At 46.2% G+C, this 24,761-nt stretch overlaps 1 protein-coding gene across 1 annotated transcript in view; it reads left to right on the top strand.

Moving 5' to 3' along the window:
• The window catches only part of ZNF664 (zinc finger protein 664), a 33,642-nt gene extending 10,044 nt beyond the window's left edge, over positions 1-23,598 (top strand). Inside the window, exons 3-5 of the mRNA XM_007448655.1 lie at positions 5,438-5,534; positions 21,969-22,032; positions 22,134-23,598. Of these exons, the coding sequence (XP_007448717.1) occupies positions 22,730-23,515 (786 nt within the window). The 5' untranslated portion in view covers positions 5,438-5,534; positions 21,969-22,032; positions 22,134-22,729 and the 3' untranslated portion in view covers positions 23,516-23,598. The remainder of the gene's footprint in view (positions 1-5,437; positions 5,535-21,968; positions 22,033-22,133) is intronic.
• The last annotated feature ends 1,163 nt before the right edge of the window (positions 23,599-24,761 follow it).

The following is a 24,761-nucleotide window of genomic DNA, read 5'->3' as shown; positions in this document are numbered from 1 at the left end:
TTGTCCCTCCTGAGTCACTGTCCCTGCCAGGTCACTTTATAGACCCAGACTTTTCACCTCCCAAGTCTAAACTCTCAGGGAAGAGCATCTGATTGGTTCAGCCCAGCTGATTGGGTTCACTGTTGCAGGGCCTACAGGAGCAGATGCGCCAGGCGGTGAGTGCAGAGGAGGGGCTCAGGAGAGGGCGGTTCCTGGCAGCTGAGGAGGAAGTTCCCAGAAGTGTCAGGGGCAGTAGTTTTAAATGTTCACAGGTGTGATAAGGGGATAAGGAGTGAAACTAGATTGGGCAAATCAAAGTGTTTAGCCTAAGTTTAAAGAATTACCACAGCTAATCCAAATTGGGAGAACTACAAGATGGATAACCAGTGGCTATGGTAGATACTCATTTGGACAGAAGTTGGAAGAAGGGAGATTTTCAAAAAAATGAAGTTTAACTTCGGCGTTGTATCAGAAGAATTCAAAGTTTGATTTTAAAAAGCAGTCATTTGTGTTGCTAATACGAAAGCATTTCTACAGCTTTATTCTAACTCTAGAGTATGCATTGTCTCTGTGTCACCTGATATAAGAAATTCAGTAAAGCTATTCTAGAGCTCATTTATTTTTCATAACCTGCAAGTTCATAAAATAATCATAGCTTATTTCCACATCTAATTTTGCAGCGCCTTCCACAGTATTGTGACAGATCTTGTGAGGAAGCCCTTATTAAAGCCAGAGCAAATGTCTGTCCTAAAGAGGTTAGGTAAATGATAAAACAATACATTTGCCTCTTAGGTAAATGATAAAACAATTCATAAAAATAATCTGAACTCCTTTCCTTCAGAGTAAACCCCATTATGTCCCTCTGGCTTTCAAAATTATTTTTAGATGTGCATGTCAAATGTGTAGGATTAAGCTTGATAGGATTTAAGAATATTTCAATGATTCAAAATACTTGGCATCGGCCAGCAAACATAAGTCAGGTTTTTAGTTAACCAATATGCAGTAACATTACTTTATCTCTATATTATGCTAGGATTAGGACCTTGTGATAAGCAAGCCCCCAGACTCACAGTTAGGATCAGGGAACCTGCAGAAAGCAGGTTGTACAAATCTTCATGCTGCTTAGCAATGAGTTGGAGGTAGTAATCCACTGTGAAATTCCTTTCAGGTTCTAATGCTGTCATGTAAATGGCCATGAAGATTTCTGAGCAAGTGTTTGAGCGCCCTCTGGAGGCATTCTGCACGGTTAAAACAACTCCTACAAAAGGTTCTCTTTAACAGCCCGAGTTGAGAACGCGTGGACTGGATGGCTGGCCTGGTGGGGGTGTAAGTGGGGAGCACCGAAGGCTGAGGTGGAGCCCACGGGAGCACCGGTGCTTAGGGGGAGCAGGAGTCTCCAGCAGGCTGAGCATAAGACTGTGGTGGTGAGAGCGGAGTCACAGAGGGAGAGTCCTGCGAGATGAAGGCTGCGCCTGGAGGCGCTTCAGTGGCATAGTGATGGGTGGAGGGGTAAGTGGGAAGTGGAGCGATAGAAGTCGGGGAGATAAGCCTTGAAGAAGCCTGGGTGGGGAAATGGAGAGAGAGCATGGCAGCTAGAGAAGGCATAGGATTGAACACGGGTTTTCCTTAAGACGGAAGAGGCTTTGCGTTGGTTTAAACGCTGAGAGGAGAAAATAAGCAGAGATCAGATGAAATGGAAAGATGTGTAGGGTGGGGAGGGGGAGAGAGTTGGATTTAAAGCTCCCAGCCTGGGAGACTTGTTGGGGGAAGATGTTGCCTTTTATAGGGACTTCATATGGCGAATTAGTGGTTTTCAGTTCATTGTGGGATGATAGGGAAATATTTCTGTCATGAGAGAATGTGGAATTGTCATCATGGAAATGGTTCTCATTCAAGCCAGGCAGGTGGTTGAGCTAAAAAAGAAATGGAGTCAGGATGTACCTTTAGCGGACACTTGTGTTTAGAAAGAAGGAATAAAAGAAATGGTCAGTGCCTTCAGCAAGGCCTGAGGAGAGGTGAGAAAGTGCAGGGAACTGGGGACGGAGGAGACGTGTGTAAACTAGAGTCAAAGAGTGAAACAGGAGCAAGGGTCTGGTCTTGCGCTCTGACGGGGAGGGGAGTGGTTTTGTTTGTTTGGTTTTTTTTTTTCTGTTTTGTTTGGCTGCACCACACAGCTTGCAGGGTCTTAGTTCCCTGACAAAGGATTGGACCCCGGGCCCTCGGCAATGAAAGCCCAGTGTCGTAACCACTGGACTGCCAGGGAACTCCCAGGGAACAGTTTTGCAGAAGAGGCGTCGTGGGGGTGGGGTATAGAAGCGGGAGTGGGTGTATGGGGGGCAGGACCGGGAAGTGTAGAGGTCTGCGGGGAAGGCCAGCAGAGAAGGTGGGGAGAGGGCAGTGGTCGTAGCTGGAACAGATGGGGAGCTTCTGTGTGCTCACCCAGTGAGAGCCCTAATCAGCAGTGACTGTGGAAGGAGAATTGTATTTGCCTTTCTGCTTTCACAGGTATAAGGTTTAAATCTTGTATAACTTCTGAGCTACCTCCTATTTTTCTCAGATTAAGAATCTGGCCAAATGGGAGAGAATGTTTGGATCTGTTCCTGACATTCATGGGGACTCTTGCACAAGGAGAGAGTAAATGTGACCAATTTTTGATTTATTATTCTGACAGATGTCCTTCAAACATACAGGACCATTTGTAGCCTAAATAACATGTTTTCCCTTCTTTTTGGTAAAACTAATAGGACGGCTAGTAGAAGTCGTTCGGCTTCATTTTTGTAAAATATCACATTAAGAAAAAGTAATAGACTCCTAATTCAGGAGCACCAAAATTACAGTGTGTTGAAATTTGGGAGGTGAGGGCTGATTTCTAACTTCAGACTGCTCAGTTTTGAGTAGTCAGGCATAATATTTAAGTGTACACTTCTGCAGAGGGCAGGGTGGGCAGGTTCCAGCTTACACCCAAGCATGTCTCCTTCCGAGGGACTGGTTTGCAGTCCTTAGAAGGCCTCAGCACTCTTATCTTCGGTGGCCTTTACCATGTCACATATCAAACGTATTAAAAAAATGTACCCACATCCCACATGAAATTAGCTTATACAAAACTGTGAGTTAAGCTTCATTAGACTAGTTGTAGACATTAAACATTTATTAACTTTGATTTTATGATTTTATTTTCATATTTTACATCCAGTAAATATTTTTTTTCAGGTCTCAAACATTTTCGTAGGCCACTGAGATGCTCGTAAGCCCTAGGGCCTGTGCCGAAGGAGCCTAGGGAATGAGACGCCCTGTTCTGTTGCGACCTCTAGGCACGTCTGGCTGGGGTGGGCTTGCCAGGAGTCTGTTTGTTGGAGGCACCGACCTGCCTCCTGGGAAAACTCCATCCTCAGGGGAGCTGAAGTAACCGTTTTAGTTAGCGATTTTCTATTGCAAGGAGCAGAGATCCATTCCATTTTAGGAAATGGGATATGGCGTAAGGATGCACCTGGGCCAGAAAACTGTCGTTAACTAAGGCAGCTAACGACTGCAGTCTTTCCTATCGACAGTGGGGTCTCAAGGCAGCTGTCTTTCCTTTGTGTCTTTTTCCTCTTGCTGCCATCTGGTTTTTTTCTTTTTTCCTATCCCATCTATCTTTTCTCTACCGTACTTAGAGATTCTACTTCCTCATGACTTTGGTTTGCTGTGATTGCTCATGACCGCTCCAGTTCCTTTGTACATAGTAACCTTTCAGCTTCATGTCTCCTGGCTAATCACCTCATTTTCAATATTGTTTAGATTCCTGAGAGAGAGAGATTGGGAATACAACTTTGTTGCAGCTTTTACTGTTATTCCAGGCCACAGCAGAGGTCACTGTTAAGCTCATGGGTCAGGTGTCTGCACTTAGTCTAAGACCCTGTGGTGAGGTGAGATGGAGCGGTTATATGGTCTGCAGCAGCTGGGCCTGTCCTTAAAGCTGAGGCCGTTCCCATTTGTAGGATTTGCAGGCACCATGATTGGCATGTGTAATTCAGCAAGGAAGAAAAAACCTGGCCCCCTCGCAACCATTTGAAATTCCTGCCCTTTAAAGTATATCCTATTAACAACCTTCATTCTGAGTCAACCCTTTGTTCCCATTTTAGAAACTGAAATCCCTAAATATATTGAAAGCATTTTCGTTTTTCCTTTTTCTCCCCATTTGATTCAGTCTCAGATGTCGCAGGGTCACTCAGGGCAGTCTGTAGGACTCCCATTTCTCATGTTAGTGGTTTCTGCTGAAGTGATAGAGCTGCCTCAGATAGATGTTAGCAGAGTTGGCTAACTCCAACCTCGTATCATTTGCATGTTTCCTTCCCCCCAGATTTCTGGGGAGCTATATAGACATATAGTAACTTAGCACCGTCCCTAGATTCCCCAAATTTAGGAGAATGTTGCATCCGAATGTTAACAGGGCAGCAGTTTGATCCCTAACTCCCTTAATGTGTCATCACTTCCTGAGGAAAAGTGATGTTCCCCGAACTTTCAAATAGATCTTGGAATCTATACCCAAACTACTCTTAGCAGTTTTAGAATATAGCAGAGAGGGGAGGAAGTAGATGGAATAAATAAAATAATGATAATGATAGCTAATCTTCGTTGAGCCCTTAACAGTTTCTAGGCACTGTTTTTTGTTTTTTTGGGTTTTTTTGGCGGTACGCGGGCCTCTCACTGTTGTGGCCTCTCCCGTTGCGGAGCGCAGGCTTAGCGGCCGTGGCTCACGGGCCCAGCCGCTCCGCGGCATGTGGGATCTTCCCGGACCGGGGCACGAACCCGCATCCCCTGCATCGGCAGGTGGACTCTCAACCACTGCGCCACCAGGGAAGCCCGTAGGCACTGTTTTAAATACTTGTCCTGCGTTAATTTATTTAATCCTTAAACTACCTTATAATGTTACCTTTCAGGGTCAGGTGCCTTTTATTATCTCCATTAACCCCATTCTTAACCTCTTAGGTGAACGTTGCACAGCTAGCATGTGGTAAAACCAGGGTATGAACTCGTTCACCCTGCCTCTAGTCTCTGCTCCTTCAGCAGCCTCTCACCTGGAAAATAAGTGAGAAAAACAGTATTGATTTTAGACTCTCTAGGATGCCAGCCAATCCGAGGCAGTTACTCAGTATCCAGTGTGAACCTAAAACTCAATTTGGATAAAGTTCCTATCAAGAGGCTACTTATGATACTAGAATTCCTATATCTTGAAGGGAAGTTGTGCAGGCTTGCCTGGAATTTCCTTTCTAGAGTTTCTCAGGCTTTCTCATCCTCTGTTTGGCCCTACAGGCCTTGAATTCCATATTTTTATATAAATCCTAAATATAAGTGGGTCTACCTATCTTCTGAGCTGGGACCCCACATTTATAATAGTCAGCTCTTCAAAAAACTTTGTGATCCTAAATTCTCCATAATACAAACCTTCTACTTTTCTCTCTGCATGTTTCTAACCCAGCAGGATCCCAAGGCTTTTGTTGCCCTTCAGCCACTGTGGGCCCTGCCTCTGCCTCTTCTTCTGGAATGTCTTGGGGGTTTTGACTTCTGTCACTGTGGTAAGTTTTCCCCTTGTTTGACCGTTTTCCTCGATGGAGAATCGCCCTCAACTGTTTCTAAACCGAAACTGTCTCTGGAGTTTTTTCTGAGCATGTTCCCTTTCAGACTCAGTGAGGAAGAAAGTCTCCGTATCTCATGATTTTTCTAAGAAAGCTCTTGCCTCTATCTGGCTTTGAGGTCTCTAGGCCTTAGACAACTTTCCTTAACTCTGAAGACAGCAGAAGCTGTTGTCCCATCTGGAGTTCCTCTTTGTACCTCTGAAGTTTGATTTTCTTGATTTCATGTAAGCCATTGGTTACTAAATCTTCTCTCTCTCTGTTCCATTTTCCTTTGCTGTCCTGAAGGCCTTCGGGACCAGAAACCTGCTTTTTAGACTGATGCCCTCCTGGTTTTCTTTCCCGTTGGTCCTGTCTTCACTGAGATATCACAGCTTGTTTTTAAGCTGAGTTTGTTACTCCATAAGTTTCTGGTATTTTCTTCCAAAGTCTGAACAGCAGCTTTCTCCTTAAATATGAGTTCCTGAAAGTCTTCTTACTGGGGACTCTGTTACATCAGTCTCTGTGCAGACATGATTCTGAGAGCAGCATGTTTCCAGCACAAGCCTTTTTTTCCTTCATTTTCTTTTGAGCCTTTGAATTTGTGATCATTTTTTAATAATTTTTTTTCCCTTCAGCTTGACTCAAGAAGACACCATAGATTTTACATAGGACAGGTATTTGTTCCTCTTTATTTGGTCATTGCTGAAATCCAAAATACTGCAGTTGAACACGCAGTCTGGATCGCTGTGGTTCACGTTCATGATAGAACTTTACATTCTTGCTATGCATAGCTGGGCAGCAAGAGGAAGGAGAACCCTGTCTGAGTGGTTGTTGGCCTGGGGCATGTGGCTTCTCATCTTTTCCCCTCACTGCCAGAGGTTGAGTTCTCAGCTCTGGGCCTCTCCCTGCCCTGACTTCACGTCTCTCCTGCACGAGCAGAACTGACTCAGTGAGATAAAGGACGTTTCAGTGGCCTTTGCCCTAGTGGGTGTAGCTACCGTGCACGGTGAGAAGGTTAAGCCTGTGGGGAGGTGTGGTGTCTTTCTCTTTCCTGACTGTGCTTGTCAGGGTGGGAAGGCTGGGGCTGCTCCTGGCCAGCCCAGGGGAAGAGAGGCTTCTCTCCTCTCTTTCTCCAGGTGCTGGGTTGACTTCCAGGCCACGGCCCTGTCTGGAAGCCTGGGCGAGTCTACCTGGGCATGGTGGCAAATGATCTTTCTCTCTTCTCTGTCCCTTTCTGGCTCCATTCTCTCTGGTGTTGACTTGGGTCCCCTCAGCCAGCCTCCTTTTTTATGAGTAGTAAGACTTGTGATACAGGCCTAGTAGTTTATGAATTCCTGTTCTGCCCATAATTACTTTGGTCTCAAGCTCAGGGTTACCACTAACAGAGGGAAAAGGAGTTCTCCATGTGATCTAGCCCTGCTGGGGAATGCTGCATCAGGAATGGGTTTCACAGGCCTAGCTAATGATGAAGTGTTCATGTGTTTTGTATTTCTGGTTCAGTCCTGTGCACATTTCTGCCTAGAGTTCCTGGAGGTGAGGAGTGTTCGCTGGGACCACTGGCCAAATTTGTTAGTAGTCTTTAATAGCGTACGTTTCCAAAATGGCACTGATCACCCTCAGGTGCTAGTCCTACCAGGTCAAAAGCCTGAACGCTGAAGTTCTGCACTAGGTTTTGTAACCATTCCCTGGCTCTTTTTGAGAGTGGGGTGGTGATGCATTTCTCTCCATGCTAATCCTGAATTCTGATGGCCGTGGCCTGTGCAGTTGTAGGATTATGCTTGTCTCTGTGTGGCTGTAGGAAGTTAGCTGCTCTTGCGGTTTGTGCTTCCTGAGTGAGCCTGCTGCATGGATCTGTCACGCCCGTACATACTTAACCTTGGTTTGCCAAACAGAACAAGTTACAAGTTGTGACCCAGGTATAAAAATAGCCAGAATCTGAGATATTTAAAGTAGTCAAATTCATAGAAACAAAGCAGAATGGAAGGGGGAGTTGTTCAGTGGGTACAGAGTTTCAGTTTTGCAAGACGAAAAAGTTCTGGAGAGGTTTCACAATAATGTGCACATCACATACTTAACACTCCTGAACTCTACACTGAAAAATGGCTGAGATGGTACATTTTATTATGTAGTTTTAACCACAATTTTAAAAATGCATTAAAAAAACAGAATCCCAAATTTCTAATTTTCTGACCTGCCAACTACTGTTGCCCTCCCAATCCCCAGCGTCACTGGGGACAGTCCTGTTAAAAATCCACTTTTCATGTCTGTTGCGGTCTCCTGGGCCCAGTCTGTGTGTCCTTCCTTTAGCTGACCAGGCCCTGTGTGACCTTCAGGTATTTCCTTTGCTTCTCCCTGAGGGTGGCTTGAGCATTCTAGTCTCTGGTCCTTTCTCTTCTAGGTCCGAACATGGATTTTGTCCCTGTAGGTCTTACTCTTCCAGCAGTACGAGGGGGAATCAAGTCTGATAAACGAGAGTCATTCTCACTGCGCATTAGAGCTCCTCTGACCTGAGCCTGCTGTGCTTGCTGTCCCGGCCCTGCCCCGGCCCCGCTCCTGCGGGCCTTGGAGCAGGGGAATCCCCTGGCCCAGTTGTGAAAGGCTGGTCCCCTGAGGAAGACAAAGCCAATGGAATCAGCCAAAGGGAAGGGACAGGAAAAGGCAGGTTATGCAGGCGAGGGCACAGTCTTACAGGCTGTAGTGCTTACTCTCTAAGCATCCTTGTTGTGTCCCGAAAAGCTTTTGTTCTCAGTCCCCCGTCCCATACCCCCCACTGCTTCCCGGTCTTTGCTGCTCCTTCCTGGGGACAGAATGAGGCAGAGGCCCTTAAGCCCCGTGATGAGAGCGAGAGTGAGCATCTGTATGACTAACAGTGGGTCTGACCATCCATTTCCTGGATGAGTGAGTTGAGGCTGAGAATGAGTGATCTGTGGCCACACAGCTGTTCAGTGTCAGATCAAGAATTTGAACTTAGAACTTCTTACTGCAAGCCCAGTGTTCCACCCACCAAATTATTATGATTCCTAATGTATATAGATGTTACACATTTACTAGATAAGGTAAACTTGGGCCTTATATGTGGCACTCACATAGGGGCCATCAGTGAAGCAAATCACATCGTGTCCCATTCCTTGGGCGTTCCTGTGTACAGTATCAAAGAGCAGGAAACAGGTGGTGTGGTGGTGGAGTCCAGAGTGTGAGGAAATGTCATTGCAGTCAGAAGGATTTTAAGACAATCCTATGAATACAGAGTCAAGAAGGAAAAACTGCTGGATAGAAGCGGGAGGTGCAGGAGACAGACACAAAGGTGTGAAAGCAGCGTTTGACTTGGAGCAGAGGAGGAACCGTAATTACTGGGAGACACACCGTGGGGTCTTGGAAGGCCTCTGCCTGTGAGATGAGGCAAATGAAGGAGTGTGTCATGCACTAGTCAAAATAAGGGAAGTAAGGAAACTCACATTTATTTGGCTTCAGCCAAGCTGTGGGCACTCTGATAAGTACTTTCACACTTATTATCTTCTTTAATTATCACAGCAAAGGGTTGTAGGTACGATTATCCATATTTTTACAGATCAGTCTTAGATCAGCCGGGGTCACACAGCAAGCGGCAGAGCCAGGCCCACGCCCCACTGTGTCATTCCAGAGGTCATTTTTGTGGGAGGACTGGGCTGGAGGGAAGCTGAGGAGTATATACCTATGTCATCCTCTATCACCGTAATCACACAGGCAGTTGTCCTTCTCAGACTTCTTTCTCAGACTCAGAAGAAAACTTGGCCTCACTCCCTCCATACTTTTTGTTGCCCTTCTCCAGACCTAATTTCATAGCCTCTGAGATAATTTCTAGTTAAAGAAAAATCAGACGTGGTTTCTTTTGTCTTTTATCTTTTTTCCATTAGGAGTCATTAAACCAAGTCACACGAAGAGCAGTTGTCCCAAGGACAGGAGGAAAGCAGCTCTCTTCCCTACGGATCATTAAAACCCAGAGCCCAGATCCTTAGCCATTGAGAACTTTATTAGGCGCGAGGTCAGGGAACCTAGGACTTTTAGCGTGTAAGGCCTCAGGATGTGTGGGCAGGAATAGGGGGCGGGGAGAGAGGAGCCCACACACGTGGGGCCCCAAGTAGGAAACGTGGTCGGGGTAGGGATAAGGTGGCCCCCCTGGGAGATCCTGGGCGAGCAGCTGAGGAAGCCAGTGGCAGGGGCTCTCTCCTAGTGCTCAGGGGTCACACTGGATTGGAGTCTCTTCTCACCCACTGGTGGCAGGGAAGCAGAGAGGAAGGCATCAGAAGTGATGTAAAACCCACTGTTGTCATTAAAGGTGAGTTGGAGACGACTCCTCAGACTCAGAAACTCCTTTGACCTAAAAAGTTGGCCTCAGTGCCCTTGGGGAAACTGTCCCTATAAATTACCGAGGCAGCTGATTATCAGTGGTGGATTCAGGAAGTGCTGCTTGAGCGCCAGGTCGGGGAGTGTTGAAACAGGGGTTAGGGCAGGTTACTGAGTAGACTCCGATTGAATGGCAGCCAGTGGCCGGTGACTGACGGACCATTTCAGGAACCTGCTTTGAGGCCACTGTGGTTTCCCGAAGTGTGTGGTACTCCAGTGAGTAGGTGCAGCGCGTGAGCGCCTGAACTGGCCCTTAGGTGGATAGAAGCCTGGACCATGTTGTGAGGCTGGGCATTCTGGTGTAGAGGGATTTGGCCCCGGGAGATTTAGGCCCTGGAGAGAGCTGCGTGCTTGAGCCGCTGTAAGCGAGGCTCCCCTCTCAGCTTGGACTGCCTCCAGCTTCCTGTTCCTGAGGTCAGCCTGGGAGATGAGGAAGCCTGCGTTCTCACCTCTGTGAGTGAGAAGCACACCTCAGGAACGCGGCCCGCAGTTGGGCCTTGCAGGGGGTTGTCATTGAGGGCAGATGAAGTGTGGGGAGCGGACTAGCTGGAGGCCTTTGGGGCTGCCGTAGAGTGTTGGGGGAAGCCAGCCACGAAGGTGAGAGGGCTAGGACCTTACAAGGTGGTCTTCCCTGTGACCCATTACCATAGAGGTGGCCTGGGGCCCGTGCAGCGGGACTGTAATGAGGAGAAGCGGCCCTGGTAGCTTGAGAAGTGACGTACTGGGAAAAGTGTGGGAAATAGGAAGGGCCTTTTGGGCAGCAAGCCTGGGTGTCTTCCGGGCCGCTAATACCTTCTATTCAAGTACCGATGGTGATGTAGGAGCAAAATAGAGTGAGCTTGACATTCACAGTCCTAATCGATGCGTTACAAATGACTGCTATAATTAAGTTATTCTGAGACAGGTAGCTGAGCAGAGAGATGAGGTGGACTGGGCCTATGGAGCTTGAGTATCTAGGTCAGCTATACCCTGTTATGTGTAGTTTAGACTGGAATTTTCTGAAGATGTAGTGAGATTAACAAGGAGGTAGATGCTGCGTCTGTTGTGTGCCCAGGTCCCTGCAGCACACGGGGGCATGGCCTTGAACTTGTTAGCCCTGTTCCTCTGCAGCATGCAGGCACCAGGGACCTGAACAGCCTTTCCATTTATTTTTTGTTGCCGAGGCCTGTAGAAAAGGGCCAAGCAGAGGTTCCTTAGCATACCACTGCCCAATTACTATCTGAGTGAGTTGATTTGTGGGACCTCCTGATGGTTTGTGAGGAGGACGAGTTCCTAGCCATGCTGGGGACACGTTCCATGTTCTCTGTCCACGAACAGGGGCATCCATTCAGTCCAGGGGGAACCGTATAGGATAATAAGAATCACAAGGCCTTGGAACCGAAATCAAGGTCTTAGAGGAACACATTAGTGGCTTCTGCCTAACGGGATAATTTCTGAATCCTTTATAAAACGTCTCTCTGGGTAAAGAGTTGTTTCTTGTCGTGTTCATCTGTTAGTTTCGTCTCATGTACAAAACTTGACTTCGGGGATATTGTAGAGGAATTTGGAGGGTGTTTTTCTTACGACCAGAATGAGGGTGGCTGATGATGGGAGTTACTAGCTAGAAGTGAGTGTTCATCTTACAGTTTGTTCACATACTTTCAGCTTTAAAAAGAAAAGTCGGTTTGAGATGGCATCTCAACCCCTTTTTGGTCTTTGGATCCTTTTACGCTTTAAGAAGTGTTATTTAAGGACCTCAAAGAGCTTTCTGTCTGTGTGGGTTATGGGCATTGATGCTTATAATAGAAATGAAGACTAAAACTTCACAAAAAAATTAATTAAAAAATAATGACAAACTCATTACACATTAACACAAATTACATTTGTATGAAAAATAGCTATTTTCTAAAACAAGAAAACGTTTAGTAGGAAGAGGGGCGATATTTACATCCGCTTCTGTGTTCAATCTCTGGCAATATGTTGTTTTAGCTGAAGTAGATGAAGACATCCAGCCTCACAGACAAGAGAATTGAAAAAGGGATTTCAGTAGCCTTTTCAGGTAATTGTGAGTTCGTTTGTGACACGATACCAAAACTTGACAAGTGGTAGGTTCCTACAGGTTAGTTGCAATGTGCAATCCTATCAGTGAACCTTTTGTACAGTGCTATGTTAAAAATCCCTGGTCTCTTTTGTACTTTGAATAGTTCTTTTACCCACAGTGATTTGTTACCTGACACATTGGTCATTTGGGCAACATTGGTTCACTTTTTTGTGGATCCTGAGAATGTTTATGTTCCATTACATGTAATATCAGAAAATTCACGGTAAGTGTTGCTGTCGGTCTCATCAGAAAACTCTTCAAGTCTCAGGAAGCTGGAGAGCTCATGGTGACAGGAGTTTTCCAAAATCCCAATTTTCACTTGAAAGCTCGGATTTGACAGTTGGCAGTAAATACCATCAGTTTCCTGTTATCTGAGATGTCTGCCCAGCACCTAAGTCTGCATAGCAAGTGTGTAGTCACTCAAGTAAAAATGATGTTCTGTCGAGAAGAGGAGGCGGTTCAAGCTTGCAGCTCAGACAGTTACATTTATACCAGTGCTTTTCCTTCAGGTAACCATTGCCCTTTGGGATGCGACCTGGTATGCTTCCATTTTAATCTAGAATATGATAAATATACATTGAAAATATATTTGTATGTATTTCATATCAATGTAATAAGTAATAAACATAATATGTTTAACATAAATGTAATAAATATAATAAAAGGGTCTAGATTTAGTAAAATTATTTTTTTATTGCTTCTTCAAGGATATTCTTTTTTTTTTTGCGGTACACGGGCCTCTCACTGCTGTGGTCTCTCCCGTTGCGGAGCACAGACTCCGGACGTGCAGGCTCAGCGGCCATGGCTCACGGGCCCAGCCGCTCCGCGGCACGTGGGATCTTCCCAGACCGGGGCACGAACCCATGTCCCCTGCATCGGCAGGCGGACTCTCAACCACTGCGCCGCCAGGGAAGCCCAAGGATATTCTTAAGTGAAACTTTGGCTTACTGTGAGCCCCTGGAGGTGAAGAACACTTTGACTACAGGTATCACTTGGTGCCTCTGCCGTAGGGCTCTGTGTGAGGGGCCTGAGGAGTCGGCAGTTTACCAGCCAGTACTTGTGCACCCTCTATGCAAGTGTCAGCACAATGAAAAAAGCAAACTACATCTTACTGTTATTTTGAAAATCATTTTGATCTTGTTTTATAAGGGTTTTGGAACCCCCAAGAGTCTTGGTTTTTGAGAACTGCTGGTCTACGACAGTAACTGGAAAGAACTGAGCTTCCCGAGGTTGGACAGTTGTTCAGTATCCTGTGCTCACAAGTTGGGTTTTTTGCAAGAGACTCAACTTGTGGCTGGTGGACTGATTTCAGCCCTGCTGACGTTTCATTTGTAGGAATGAATGCTTTTAAGGGGAGTAGGTGGGAGGGACCCCCTAGCCCCTGATGTCTTAAGCCGGACAAGAGCACACGGTTATATTCCCTACCGGAGCCCAGAAGGCATCTGACTTCGCGCGCCTTGCTGGAGCATGGTTTTAAGGTGAATCAGGCCGTTTGTCAGGCTCTTGGCTTAGTGTGTTGTAGGAGAGGCCTTGAACCTGGAGTGAGTGAGGAAAACAGAATGTGAAGGACGTATTTTAGAGCACACTTTAACATTTCTGTGCGTAGCAGGGACAGAGGAGAAGGAAGAGATGGATACCACGGCAAACCCAGCTGACTCTGAGCTAGGAAATTGGATAAAAGAGGAATTTTAGGGAAAAGAGTTTCTTTGTCATTCTGTAGCCAGTATTTATTAGCATTTTCCCCAACTCAGGAGGGGAAGGTCTGGGGACTCGGTTTTCACTGTGGGAGGATAGAGCACCCTGATTTATTGGCCCATCAGTACTGCATAGACACAGGGAGAGGTGATCCCGAACAGGAAGTGAGCGTGCAGTCAGGAAAGCGTATGGACGCTGGGAGGTGACGGGTTGACGGCTGAGCACTGCAGGTTCCTGAAGCCACCCTCCAGTAAACAGCATGCCTTCCCGATGTTCAACGAGTTAAGGGAAGGACGGGGGAGAGTTTATGGGGCCTAGGCTTGTGCATTGTCTCATTTCATTTTCGTAACAGCCCTGAGAGATGGATATGAGTATCATTTCTCTTTTACGTTTGAGGTAATTGAGTCTTAGGCTTAAGTGAGTTGCTTAAAGTCACAGTGTTGGTGGAAGAGCTGGCAAGTGTGTGTGTTTTTGCAGCATAAAAAAGGTTGGCAGAAAGTGCTACTTCTTGGGGTGAGAGGCGGCTTCTAGTGGGCTGAGCGTTGGGCGGAGTGGGGGCAGCTGGGGACGCGGCACTGGCGCTGCACAGAGACTCACGCTCTCAGGATCATGCTGTCGGATTGACTGTAGGTTTTCATTGGCGTTGACGAGTGTAGAGGAAGAGTGGAGTCTTATTTCTTTTTGGAATGTTTTCTAGCGATCAGGACTTCTGGGTGAGGCTGGAGCTTTTTCATCTTCTTGGCCCGTTAGGGGGCATGTAGTCTTCCGACTGCTCTGGCAGGTGATCCCTTGGCAGGGTTTATGAAGATTTCGGGAGATGTGGAGTCACGGTTGCTGTGGGAAGGGAAGTGGCAGGGACGGGTGAGTGGAGTTTTGTATGCTCCCCACCCTGTCCCAGGCTGTGACGCGCAGCAGGCTCTGTCTTGGTCCCGCGGGAATGAGCCACACTCCCTCACTGGCCAGGCTCTGAGGGGCGATTCCTACGGCTGAGGTGGCCATGGCAGAAGCTACAAATCAGTTAGAAAGCCTCCTCTCTCATTTCCAGACGGAACATTCTTTTCCATTGCTGCCCACTCCCCTTTGATTTTGAACCTTAGAGTTTTATTCTAAGGAAGTGTCCTTTCACATCATAATCTGGTAGAGGTGAGAGAGGGGCAGAGCCCCCCTTTTGCCTTCTACATGCTGAACGTGTGCTCCTAGGCTTGGTGGTCCTGGTTGTCTCTAAACACTTGCCGTTCTCTAGGCCAAGACCCTCTGTCCTCCTCCCCTTCGTGGTTAACTCGGTTTGTCCTTTCGGTTTCAGTCTAAAAGTAGAGTTTACTAGAAGTCTTTCTTGTCACGAAAGACTAGTTAGGATGCCCCCCTTCGTGCAGCTGTGTCCCTGGGGCCTGCTCGGCCACAGCACCACTTGCACGATGCTGGGCCTGTCTCCTTCCCCTCCTAGACTGTAAACCACACGAATGCAGAAGCTGTGGCTGTGTTGTTCTTCATAGGATCTTCCAGAGTGTAGCCCGCTGCCTGACAAATGCTGGGTGCTAAATGTTTGTGGAACGTATACCTGCATGCATGCATGTGCCGATCCTGCATCTGAGTTCAATTTCCAGGACTGTTGCATCAATGGTGACTTTCTTCTAGGCCTGCTTCTGGGTGAGCTGGATTCTCTTGAGTATCATTTATAAATCAAACACTAAACAACATGGCATGAACCAACATGTGTTAGGGCAACTGGGAACACAGGGATCTTCCTGTAAAACACTTCCCAGTAATTAAGAGACCTGGAAGTTGATTTGGAGTCTTTATATTTCACAGTGACTAGTCTAGGGCATCATCATCTGAGCTGCGGCACTTTGGTTATCTTTGAGAATCTTCTCCAGGCCCCATGACACAATGCCTGCTCTACAAGTGGGGGAGATGAGTCACATGGCCGGTGCAGCGCACTGCAGTTGGTGGTGGGGTTTTTGGTTGAGGCTGGAGGCATAGGAATGTCTTCTTTCCTATTCTGTTTCATTTTTATCTTTCCCAGAAAGTGTGCCCTTATCCCTTCGAGTGACAGAACTATAAACCACATGTTCTGGCAGATCTGGTTCTAGATAGGAAGTTAGTTTGATCTCTGTTGACATAGATTTAACTGATGTATTAAAGAGTCTGCTACTCTAGGGTGGGGTTATTTATATTTAATGCTTTATGGGAACCATAATACTGAAGAAGGACCTGCAGCACAGCACACAACAGCAGCCGGCCTGCTGCGCAGGTGCAGCCTGAGGGCGAGGCTTCTGGTGCCAACTCCTTGACGAGCGTAACTGGATTTCTCTCCTGCTGGGTCAGGGTGGTTAGTCTTGATTTCACATCCAACCTGTACTGAGTGTGATCCAGATCCGAGTCAGCCTTCTGGAGCATCTGCTGGTCGCCATTTCCCGACCTGCGCCTCTGGGTTGGGTGGTTGGTTTTGCTCTCAGTGCAGCCACACTGACGCCTCCCGTCGGCCCAGCACCAGGGCCCTGTGGGACAGTGACTCTCAGTGTCCTGCTCACCTGCCCTTCTGTTTGTTCTTCAACACCTGCCCTGTGCAGCCTGGGTCCTTCTATTTTGCGAGCATCGGATCATTTTAACAAGAAATCTGTCAAAAACCAGTTCACCCGTTTTTCCTGTATGTGCAGAATCATATTTTGGGGAGAGCTGTGTAAAAGAGAGTAATTCGTGAAAGGCGTATACAGGAGTAGTGTAAATAATCCTCTTTCAAAATCCACATTCAGAATCTCCCTCCCCAGCACAGTGTCCTGAGCTTCCTCCCCGGGTGGAGGGACTGTTATCTTCAAGTTCTGCAACAGATTCAGGCCGAAATTTGGAGAGAAAATCAGCGTCCCCACTCTGTACCTTCCTCTTGACCTTTGCCCCCTGCAGGTATGACCAGCGTGGGCTCCTCTCCCTGCAGGCATATCTGCCTGCAGGGAAATTCAAGGCCATTGCAGCAGACGCGGTGCCTCAGACCACAGTCCAGTAGTAGTGTTACCTCCTGAGCACAGTGGTGGTTGAATCTGCGTCTAGAATTGAGAGCACTTGGCCCGATCAGCCCTCAAAGGGCAACAGCTCCGTTCTCCCAGCCCATTAATCCTGCGTCTCCATTTCCAGATAACCCTCTCCAGTGCCAGGGCCGAGAGCTTTTATTCTCTCAGGGCATAGTTTCTTTGTATTTCATTATTTTACTTCCTCGCATTTCAGCCACAGTTGTTCACTAGCTGATCCCTCACTTTTAACTGTGCTGGGAGATGGGTACAGATTCAGGTATTGTTTGGTGTCACAAGGTTTAGATGAGGCAAAGCTGCTAATGGACAAACTACAGGGAGAGAGGAGGGCTCTTTTCATGGAAGGTGGGGACTTGAGGCAGATGGGCTACTTGAAGCTTTCTTCCTGTCACTTCTCAGCCGGACTCTAACCTTCCTGTTTGAGAGGTTCTCCTCAAATATAAATTGAAGGCTTGTACTGCTGAGGGTGCCCCTGAGGTCTCGTGGACAGATGGGACATCGCCCGTGGCAGTGCCAGGTGACCTCAGTGCAAGGTTCCTCCCTCCTCAGGTCTGCCAGGTGGCCTCACAGTCAAACAGTGGGCTGTCCCCTTGAAAGCCCTTATGGGACATTGGATAGGAGACGTCGTCTTGAGTGAGAGAATCTTGGGGACATGGTGCCCTTGGGATCTGTAGAATTCTGTGGCATCTACCTACTCGCTGGGTTTACAGTCTCCTTTGTATGTACGGAAGCAGTGAGGCAGGTGCTATTTTAGGAAAGGCTACAACGAGGATCCTTGGTGGTGGTTTGTCCTTCTTTTGTGTTTTGGTTGGTCACATGGCAAATTTGCTGGAGGTTCTTTTGCTTGAGCTTTTTCCTGCAGAATGTAGCTTGTACTCATGCGGTGAGGCTTACATGTGTGTCCAGGCATTTTACCTGGAAGGAATGGCAGTACCTGACTCCTCGTCCAGAGAAACTCTGGCGGGAGTTCATGTACGACAACTGTAGGAGTTTCACATCGCTGAGCTTGGTGTTTCCACCCTTCTGAGCAGAGTCAGACTCTCCTGAGGCCAGTCTGGATGGATGCCTTGACCCTCACTGCTTCATTTCTGAGGGAGGGCACCAGGAGAACCGCATGGCGTCTCGGTTAATTAGCTCAGGAGGGAAGGAGGGCAGAGTGCAGCACTGCTCCCTGTGTCCCCTGCTTGTCACCGTCACCATCCCTCTGCTCTCCAGTGACATCTGCGGTGCACACGTTCTCAGGTGCTCAGGATTGATTGGGGAAGTCACAGCCATTGGAGGATTGCATCTGTTTAGTTCAGTTTCACCTCTGTGCAATGTGCCGGATTCTGGGATCAGTTTGTCATTGCAAGAGGAGCAGGAAAAGAATGTTTTCCCAACACTAACCAGTTTTGTTATCATGAAAAATTACAGACATACACAAAGGAAGATAGATTAGCTTATTCATCATTTATCCATCACCTAGAAGCAACAGTTACAACAATCCTCCCTCATTTGCTTTGTCTGTCGTTTTTATTTTGGCCAAAGCATTTTAAGACACATCTCAGACATCATGTCCTTTCATTCTTACAGACTTCAGTATAAATCTCAAAAAATACAGACATTTGTTTACACAACTGCAAAGGCATTATCACACCGAATACAGTGAACAGTGTTCCTTGTGTAATCTGATACCTAGTCCCTAATAGTGTTTCCCCAGTTGTCCGTTTTAGCAGCTGGCTTATTTGAATCAGATTCCGAAGAAGGTAGGTCTTCAAGTTACATTTGGCTGTTAACGGTCGTTCTATCTCAAGTCTTTGTAATCTAGAGCAGCCCGACCCCCCCTCCCCCTTTCTCCATGCCATTTACTTGTTGCAGAAATGGGTAGCTGTCCTGTGGACTGCATCACATTTTGATATTTTTCTGCTGGTATCCTGGTAGTTCTTCTAGCCCTCCTAGTTCCTTCAAATAAAAATGAGTCCTGGAGGCGTGTTTGGCAGGAATGTTGCAGGTGACGCTGTGTGTTTCCTGTTGCCTTGGAGTTACGCTGACATCATGGATTGGTGGGTTCAGGGGTTGACAGCCAGATCCTCAAAATGTAAAAGGTTCCTGATCAGCCTTTCATCTGATGTTTTCTCCCATTTCTTACCGTGGTCTGAATCAGGCATTTTGTTAGGGTTGCATGTTTCCTAGCTGGATTGTTGCATCATCTTGAAAGATAGTTCATAGACGAAGGATTTTTCATTCTTTCCTTTTAGTTGCCAAGTGTCAAAAAAGGTAAAAGTTGGTGTCCTATAACTTTCAGTTTAGTCTAGTGCCTTGAGTCTGTCTCTCTGCCTCTGTCTGTCCCTCTCTCTCTTTTTCCGCTCCTCCCCAACCCTTGTCGTTGTGAACTCGGGGGTTTTGTATATTTAGTGTGTTTCAGTGGATTGCATTCATTATTCCTTCTGATGCTTAGTTGTCCCATTTTTGGCCAGCAGGAGTCTCTTCATGACTTGGCATCTGTTTTCCTTTGCCATGACTCTTACATTCTGGCATAGCAAGGTGTCCCAGGCTCACTTTATAAAGTGCTGCTCTGGCCTTGAGACCAGGCGTTCTGCAAGGATCCCTGTGCCATTTGGTGGAAAAGGGTCTATAAGGGAAGGGACCATTGCTGTCGGTTGTCATTGCTTCCAGGCCTTTTTGATGGTCAGCCTTAAGAAAAAAAAAGACATGAATTCAAACTGATGTTTCTAAGTCAAATTTTACGTTATAGGATTTTTTTCCTTACCTTTGATTTTATATTTGTGTCTCATTTGTTTCACCTCGAATCTTGGTTCCTAACAACATTACCGTAATGACTTATTTGCATTATCCTACTTTATAAAAACACCACCGTTATTATAAGTAAGTTAAACTATTGAAAGAAGTTTGACTTCTTTGCAGCTTTATTTATCAACAGAATGTCCCCCTGAGTATGTATGATCAGTCTACTGTACTCAAAAGTCATTTGTGGATATGTCACCAACTTGAAAGTTAAGGTTCATTTTCCTCATTTTGTTTTCAAAATTTAGGGATTGCTTTTCTTGTTTATTTAGTTTTATTTTTTGAATATATAAACATTCATATGTCTCCAAAGTCAAAACTACATCACAAGGTACATTCAGAGAAATTTTACTTCATCCTTTTCTCCTTCCTCCCATTTAAATTCATTTTGTATTAAACAGAAATAGACTCACAGACATAGAAAACAAACTTACGGTTACCAAAGGGGATAATGGGGGTGGGAAGATAAATTAGGAGTTTGGGATTAACATATTCACACGACTATATATAAAATAGGTGAACAACAAGGACCTACTGTACAGCACAGGGAACTATACACAATATCTTGCAATAACCTTTGATGGAAAATAATCTGAAAAGGAATATATCTGTCCAACAGGATCCCTTGCTGTACACCTGAGACTAATAGAGCATCGTGATTAACTCTCCTTCAATAAAAACTGCATCTTGTGTTATCCTTCTCCATGTTTACTTTCATGCATCATGTGAAGAAATATTTAAATAATTCATGTTCCCCTCCTTTTTTGCACGAAAGATAGCATGTTCGAGCTATCATTCTATGCCTTGTTTTGTTTTGTTTTTAACTGAACAGTGTTATCTGGGTTCACTCATATCAGTACATCATGCTCTTCCTCATTCCTTTTTATTTATTTTTGGTGGTACGCAGGCCTCTCACCGTTGTGGCCTCTCCCGTTGCGGAGCACAGGCTCCAGACGCGCAGGCTCAGCGGCCATGGCTCACGGGCCCAGCCGCTCCGCGGCACGTGGGATCCTCCCGGACCGGGGCACGAACCCACGTCCCCTGCATCGGCAGGCGGACTCTCAACCACTGCGCCACCAGGGAAGCCCCCTCATTCCCTTTTTTAAATGGCTAAGCAGTAGTTCACTGAATGAAGTCCCATAGTGATTCAGCCACTCCCCAGTGGACGGGCCTTGGGTTGCCGGCAATTTTGCTATGACAGGTACTGCCTCAGTAAACTGAGCCATCGGTCATTCCTATTTTGCAGTATTTCTTGGAATAGAGCTCTAGAAGTGTGATTACTGGGTCAGAGGATAGATGCATATATACTTTTTCAGACATTGACTATCTTTTTTTTGCTGAAATTTTGTTTATCTAGTTGAATTTCATTATTCTAACACTTCCATCTAGAAACAGTGAAATTTATTTTGCAATTTTAATGTTGAAGAAATCTCAATCTCTCATGTACCCTATCTTTATATAAAACATTATGGAGAGTGTTATTTTAAGATCTGTTAATTTCATTAATTAATTGAAATATCACTTACTGAGTATAAAGTACAGAGCATGAAAAGGTGGCTAAGGCATCCTAAACCTCAAAAGATTTCAGATTGAATATTTTGGAATTTTCTTCTGTTTCCTCTCCTTCTATTTGGTATATATTTTGTCCCATGTTGGTTATCAAAAGCCTGGTAATAAGGCACTGGAAAATGTACCCTTATCTGCTGTACCAGAAGAAAGCAGGCCATGTCTGCAGGAGAGAGGAGGTGTCATAAAGTACTCTGTAGATGCATTCAACAAATACTAACTGAAACACCTCCCCACCTCCCCTTTGCCAGAATGTAACAGCGAGCAACATACAGAGTTCTTCCCTCCTGGCATTTATAATCTAGTACCAGACACAGAACAAGAAGCAGGGAACAATAAGATAATTACAAGTTCTCTGCGCTTTGAAGGAATCAGATAAGAGGTTAAAATAGAGCCTTAGCCAGGGGCCTTGTTTACGTAGGGGAGAGGCGGCTGACACACCAAGCCACGCGTGAGGTTGGGGAGCTTGGGGGCAAGGTCGTGCAGGACCTTGGTTTTTAGGTTAAGGATTTGGACTTTAAGCACATCAGGAAACCATGGAGGACAGTTAAGCGAGGGAATGACATTTGATGCTGTCATGCATTTATTCTTTCTGTGGATTGGGAGGTGACTCGATATTGTGTTTCAGCTCCAGAAGCAACGTTTTCCCTTCTGAAGTTCCAAGTGGAGTGCGTTCTCCTTTGTGTGCCTTTTATGCAGGACAGCTGCTTCTCATGCTCACGTGTAGGTCTTCTGAGGATTTTGCTTTTCTTTTTCCATAGTATTCCCTTGATGTTGCTCAGATAATTACAGTAAGTGGTTGTAATTGGATTATGTACTTGGGCTGTGAACAGGAGCATGATATCTACAAATTCTCTTCTTCAGACCTGCAAATCCAAGAGACACGTCTCTCTGGAAGATAAGAGCTCCTTCCTCAAGATCAAAAAAGGTCTGTGTTACTGCTGTCACGTTTATAAAGTTAATTATGGAATCCATAGCAATTTTCTGGACAAGAAAGGCATTTTCAGTGTATTTATGTTTCTGTTACAGGAGACTGCCGGAGTGACACCTGCGTAGGGAATCCTCACCAGGAAGGACTGACACACCTGGACCCAAGGCGCTGGCTTCCCTGGAGGCTCCTGTCTGATGTGCAGGAGGCAGGATGTCATTGTGACTCTGCGAGGGGAGGCTCCTGGTGACCGAGACCAGCACGCAGTATCGCACCCTTGGCTACAGGGGACGCTGTGCAGGCCTTTTCCTGCAACTGAGAAGTACGAGATTATTCTGCAAGAGGAAGATTCCAGGGGCTTAAAAACGCAAAGGTTTCTACCTTGGGAGCCCCTTGGAATGTTGGCAGCTCAGGATCTCAGAGAAAGTTCTGTGTTAACGAGTTACAGAGTCCACGTGGAAGTAAATGTCACTTTCTAATCAATAATAGTACCGAGTGAGGAGCACTATGCAGGGAGGAACCTTCCATAGAAAGACAGGCAGGGGAGAGCTTAGGCCGGCCTCGAACCTCCCGAGCAGAGCCAGCCTGAGATAAGCACCAAAATGGCCAAGTGAGAGACTCTGTGAAATAGCAGCCCTGTAACTGTAGTAGTTGTGAGGAAATCTTCTCTGCGAAATCACGATACCAAATAGGAAACATGATCTACAAGTGCCCCATGTGTATGGAATTCTTCTCTGAGAGAGCAGATCTTTTTATGCATCAGAAAGTTCACACTGCTGAGAAGCCCCATAAGTGTGACAAGTGCGACAAGGGTTTCTTTCATCTGTCAGAGCTCCATATCCATTGGAGAGACCACACGGGAGAGAAGGCGTATAAATGTGATGATTGCGGGAAGGACTTTAGCACCACGACAAAGCTCAATAGACACAAGAAAATCCACACGGTGGAGAAGCCCTATAAATGCTACGAGTGCGGCAAAGCCTTCAACTGGAGCTCACATCTTCAGATTCACATGAGAGTTCACACAGGTGAGAAACCCTATGTCTGTAGTGAGTGTGGAAGGGGCTTTAGCAATAGTTCAAACCTCTGCATGCATCAGAGAGTCCACACCGGAGAGAAGCCCTTTAAATGTGAAGAGTGCGGGAAGGCCTTCAGGCACACTTCTAGCCTCTGCATGCATCAGAGAGTCCACACAGGAGAGAAGCCCTATAAATGCTATGAGTGTGGGAAGGCCTTCAGCCAGAGCTCGAGCCTCTGCATCCATCAGAGAGTGCACACCGGGGAGAAGCCCTATAGATGCTGTGGGTGTGGGAAGGCCTTCAGCCAGAGCTCGAGCCTCTGCATCCATCAGAGAGTGCACACGGGGGAGAAACCTTTCAAATGTGATGAGTGTGGGAAGGCCTTCAGTCAGAGCACCAGCCTCTGCATCCACCAGAGAGTGCACACAAAGGAGAGAAACCATCTCAAAATATCAGTTATATAAAGCATTTTGCTAAGAGATAAAAATCTTAAAACCCATAAGTGCCACTAGGAAGGAAAACCCTGTAAATACCTACATTGACCCAAGAAATTTTTACAGCAAGCCCAGCAGAACATTGTTTTCCAAGAGGCGCGTGTGAGGTTGATTTTTTGGATTCATGCCAAGTGTGTTCCACAGCTTGACTTTGAATCTGGAATCCCTCCGCGTGTTTGCCCAGGACAGGCTGTGAGGTCCCAGTCGTGGGTGTGCGTTTCCTGGGATTCTGGCGCGATGCCTCCGTAGTTGAAACTCTACACAGGAAACCATGATCCTTGCCCAGCCTCCTGAGTCACCTTCTGTCTACACTTTACCTAAAAGTTACCCCAGATACTCCCCCATTTCGGGAGCTCGTGACCGACCTTCTCTTGATCCAAGCATACTGGTGAATGCATTTGAAAACGGCCAGCTCCCACAAAGCAGTGTTCTGGTATTTCTGAGGTTACCACTCGATTCAGCCTCTACGTATCTGTCCATATATCCCGTTACTTCTGAACTCACTTTACCTGTATATCCTCAAATACCCATAAATATCCACCCCTTCCTAGATGGCATTAAATTTCATTTTAGATGTTAGGTGACTCATAATTTCCATTTACTTTGTCTGTTGGCGAAATCATTGGCAGACATACATGCCCTTGAACTTTTCTTTAATTTTGTGAATTCTGCTAATCACTGTGTCTCTATGTTAGTCAGACTTAATTTTCTAGTGGCTACATCACATCTTTTTAACTTGAATTTTTTTGGAAATAGCTGAATGTAAATAGGGAGGAAGAAGCAAGCAAAGTTAGCGCTCTTCTCCATCCAGAATTGCCCTCTCAGGCTCCTTTGGTAACAAGGGGAGCCCCTTCCTAGCTTGGGGAGACCATAGGAGAAGCGGATGGTAGGAGGCCTCACTAATAATAGTCTCTGATTCTGTGATTTTGGGGCAATAATGTGTAGGAGTCCTCGATACCTTTTCATTGAGGATTACATATCAGTTCCTTTGTAGGCATGAACTTTCTTCATTCATTCAACAAGTATTTATTGAACACCTCCTACGTGCCAGGCACTTTGCCAGGTACCGGGAATACCACTGAGTAAGACAGACAAGGGCCCTACTCTCGTGGCGTTGACTTCTGGTGGAGGAGACAGATGATAAGCAAGTAAACAAATAAATAATGTAGTTTGAGGTAGTGATTAAGTGATACGGAGAAAATAACCTAGGGTGATG

The sequence above is a fragment of the Lipotes vexillifer genome, unplaced genomic scaffold (assembly GCF_000442215.2).
Source record: "Lipotes vexillifer unplaced genomic scaffold, Lipotes_vexillifer_v1.1 scaffold21, whole genome shotgun sequence".
Taxonomy (NCBI): Eukaryota; Metazoa; Chordata; class Mammalia; order Artiodactyla; family Lipotidae; genus Lipotes; species Lipotes vexillifer.
Note: the sequence above shows the minus strand (reverse complement) of the source record. Positions and strands in the feature narration are given on the sequence as shown.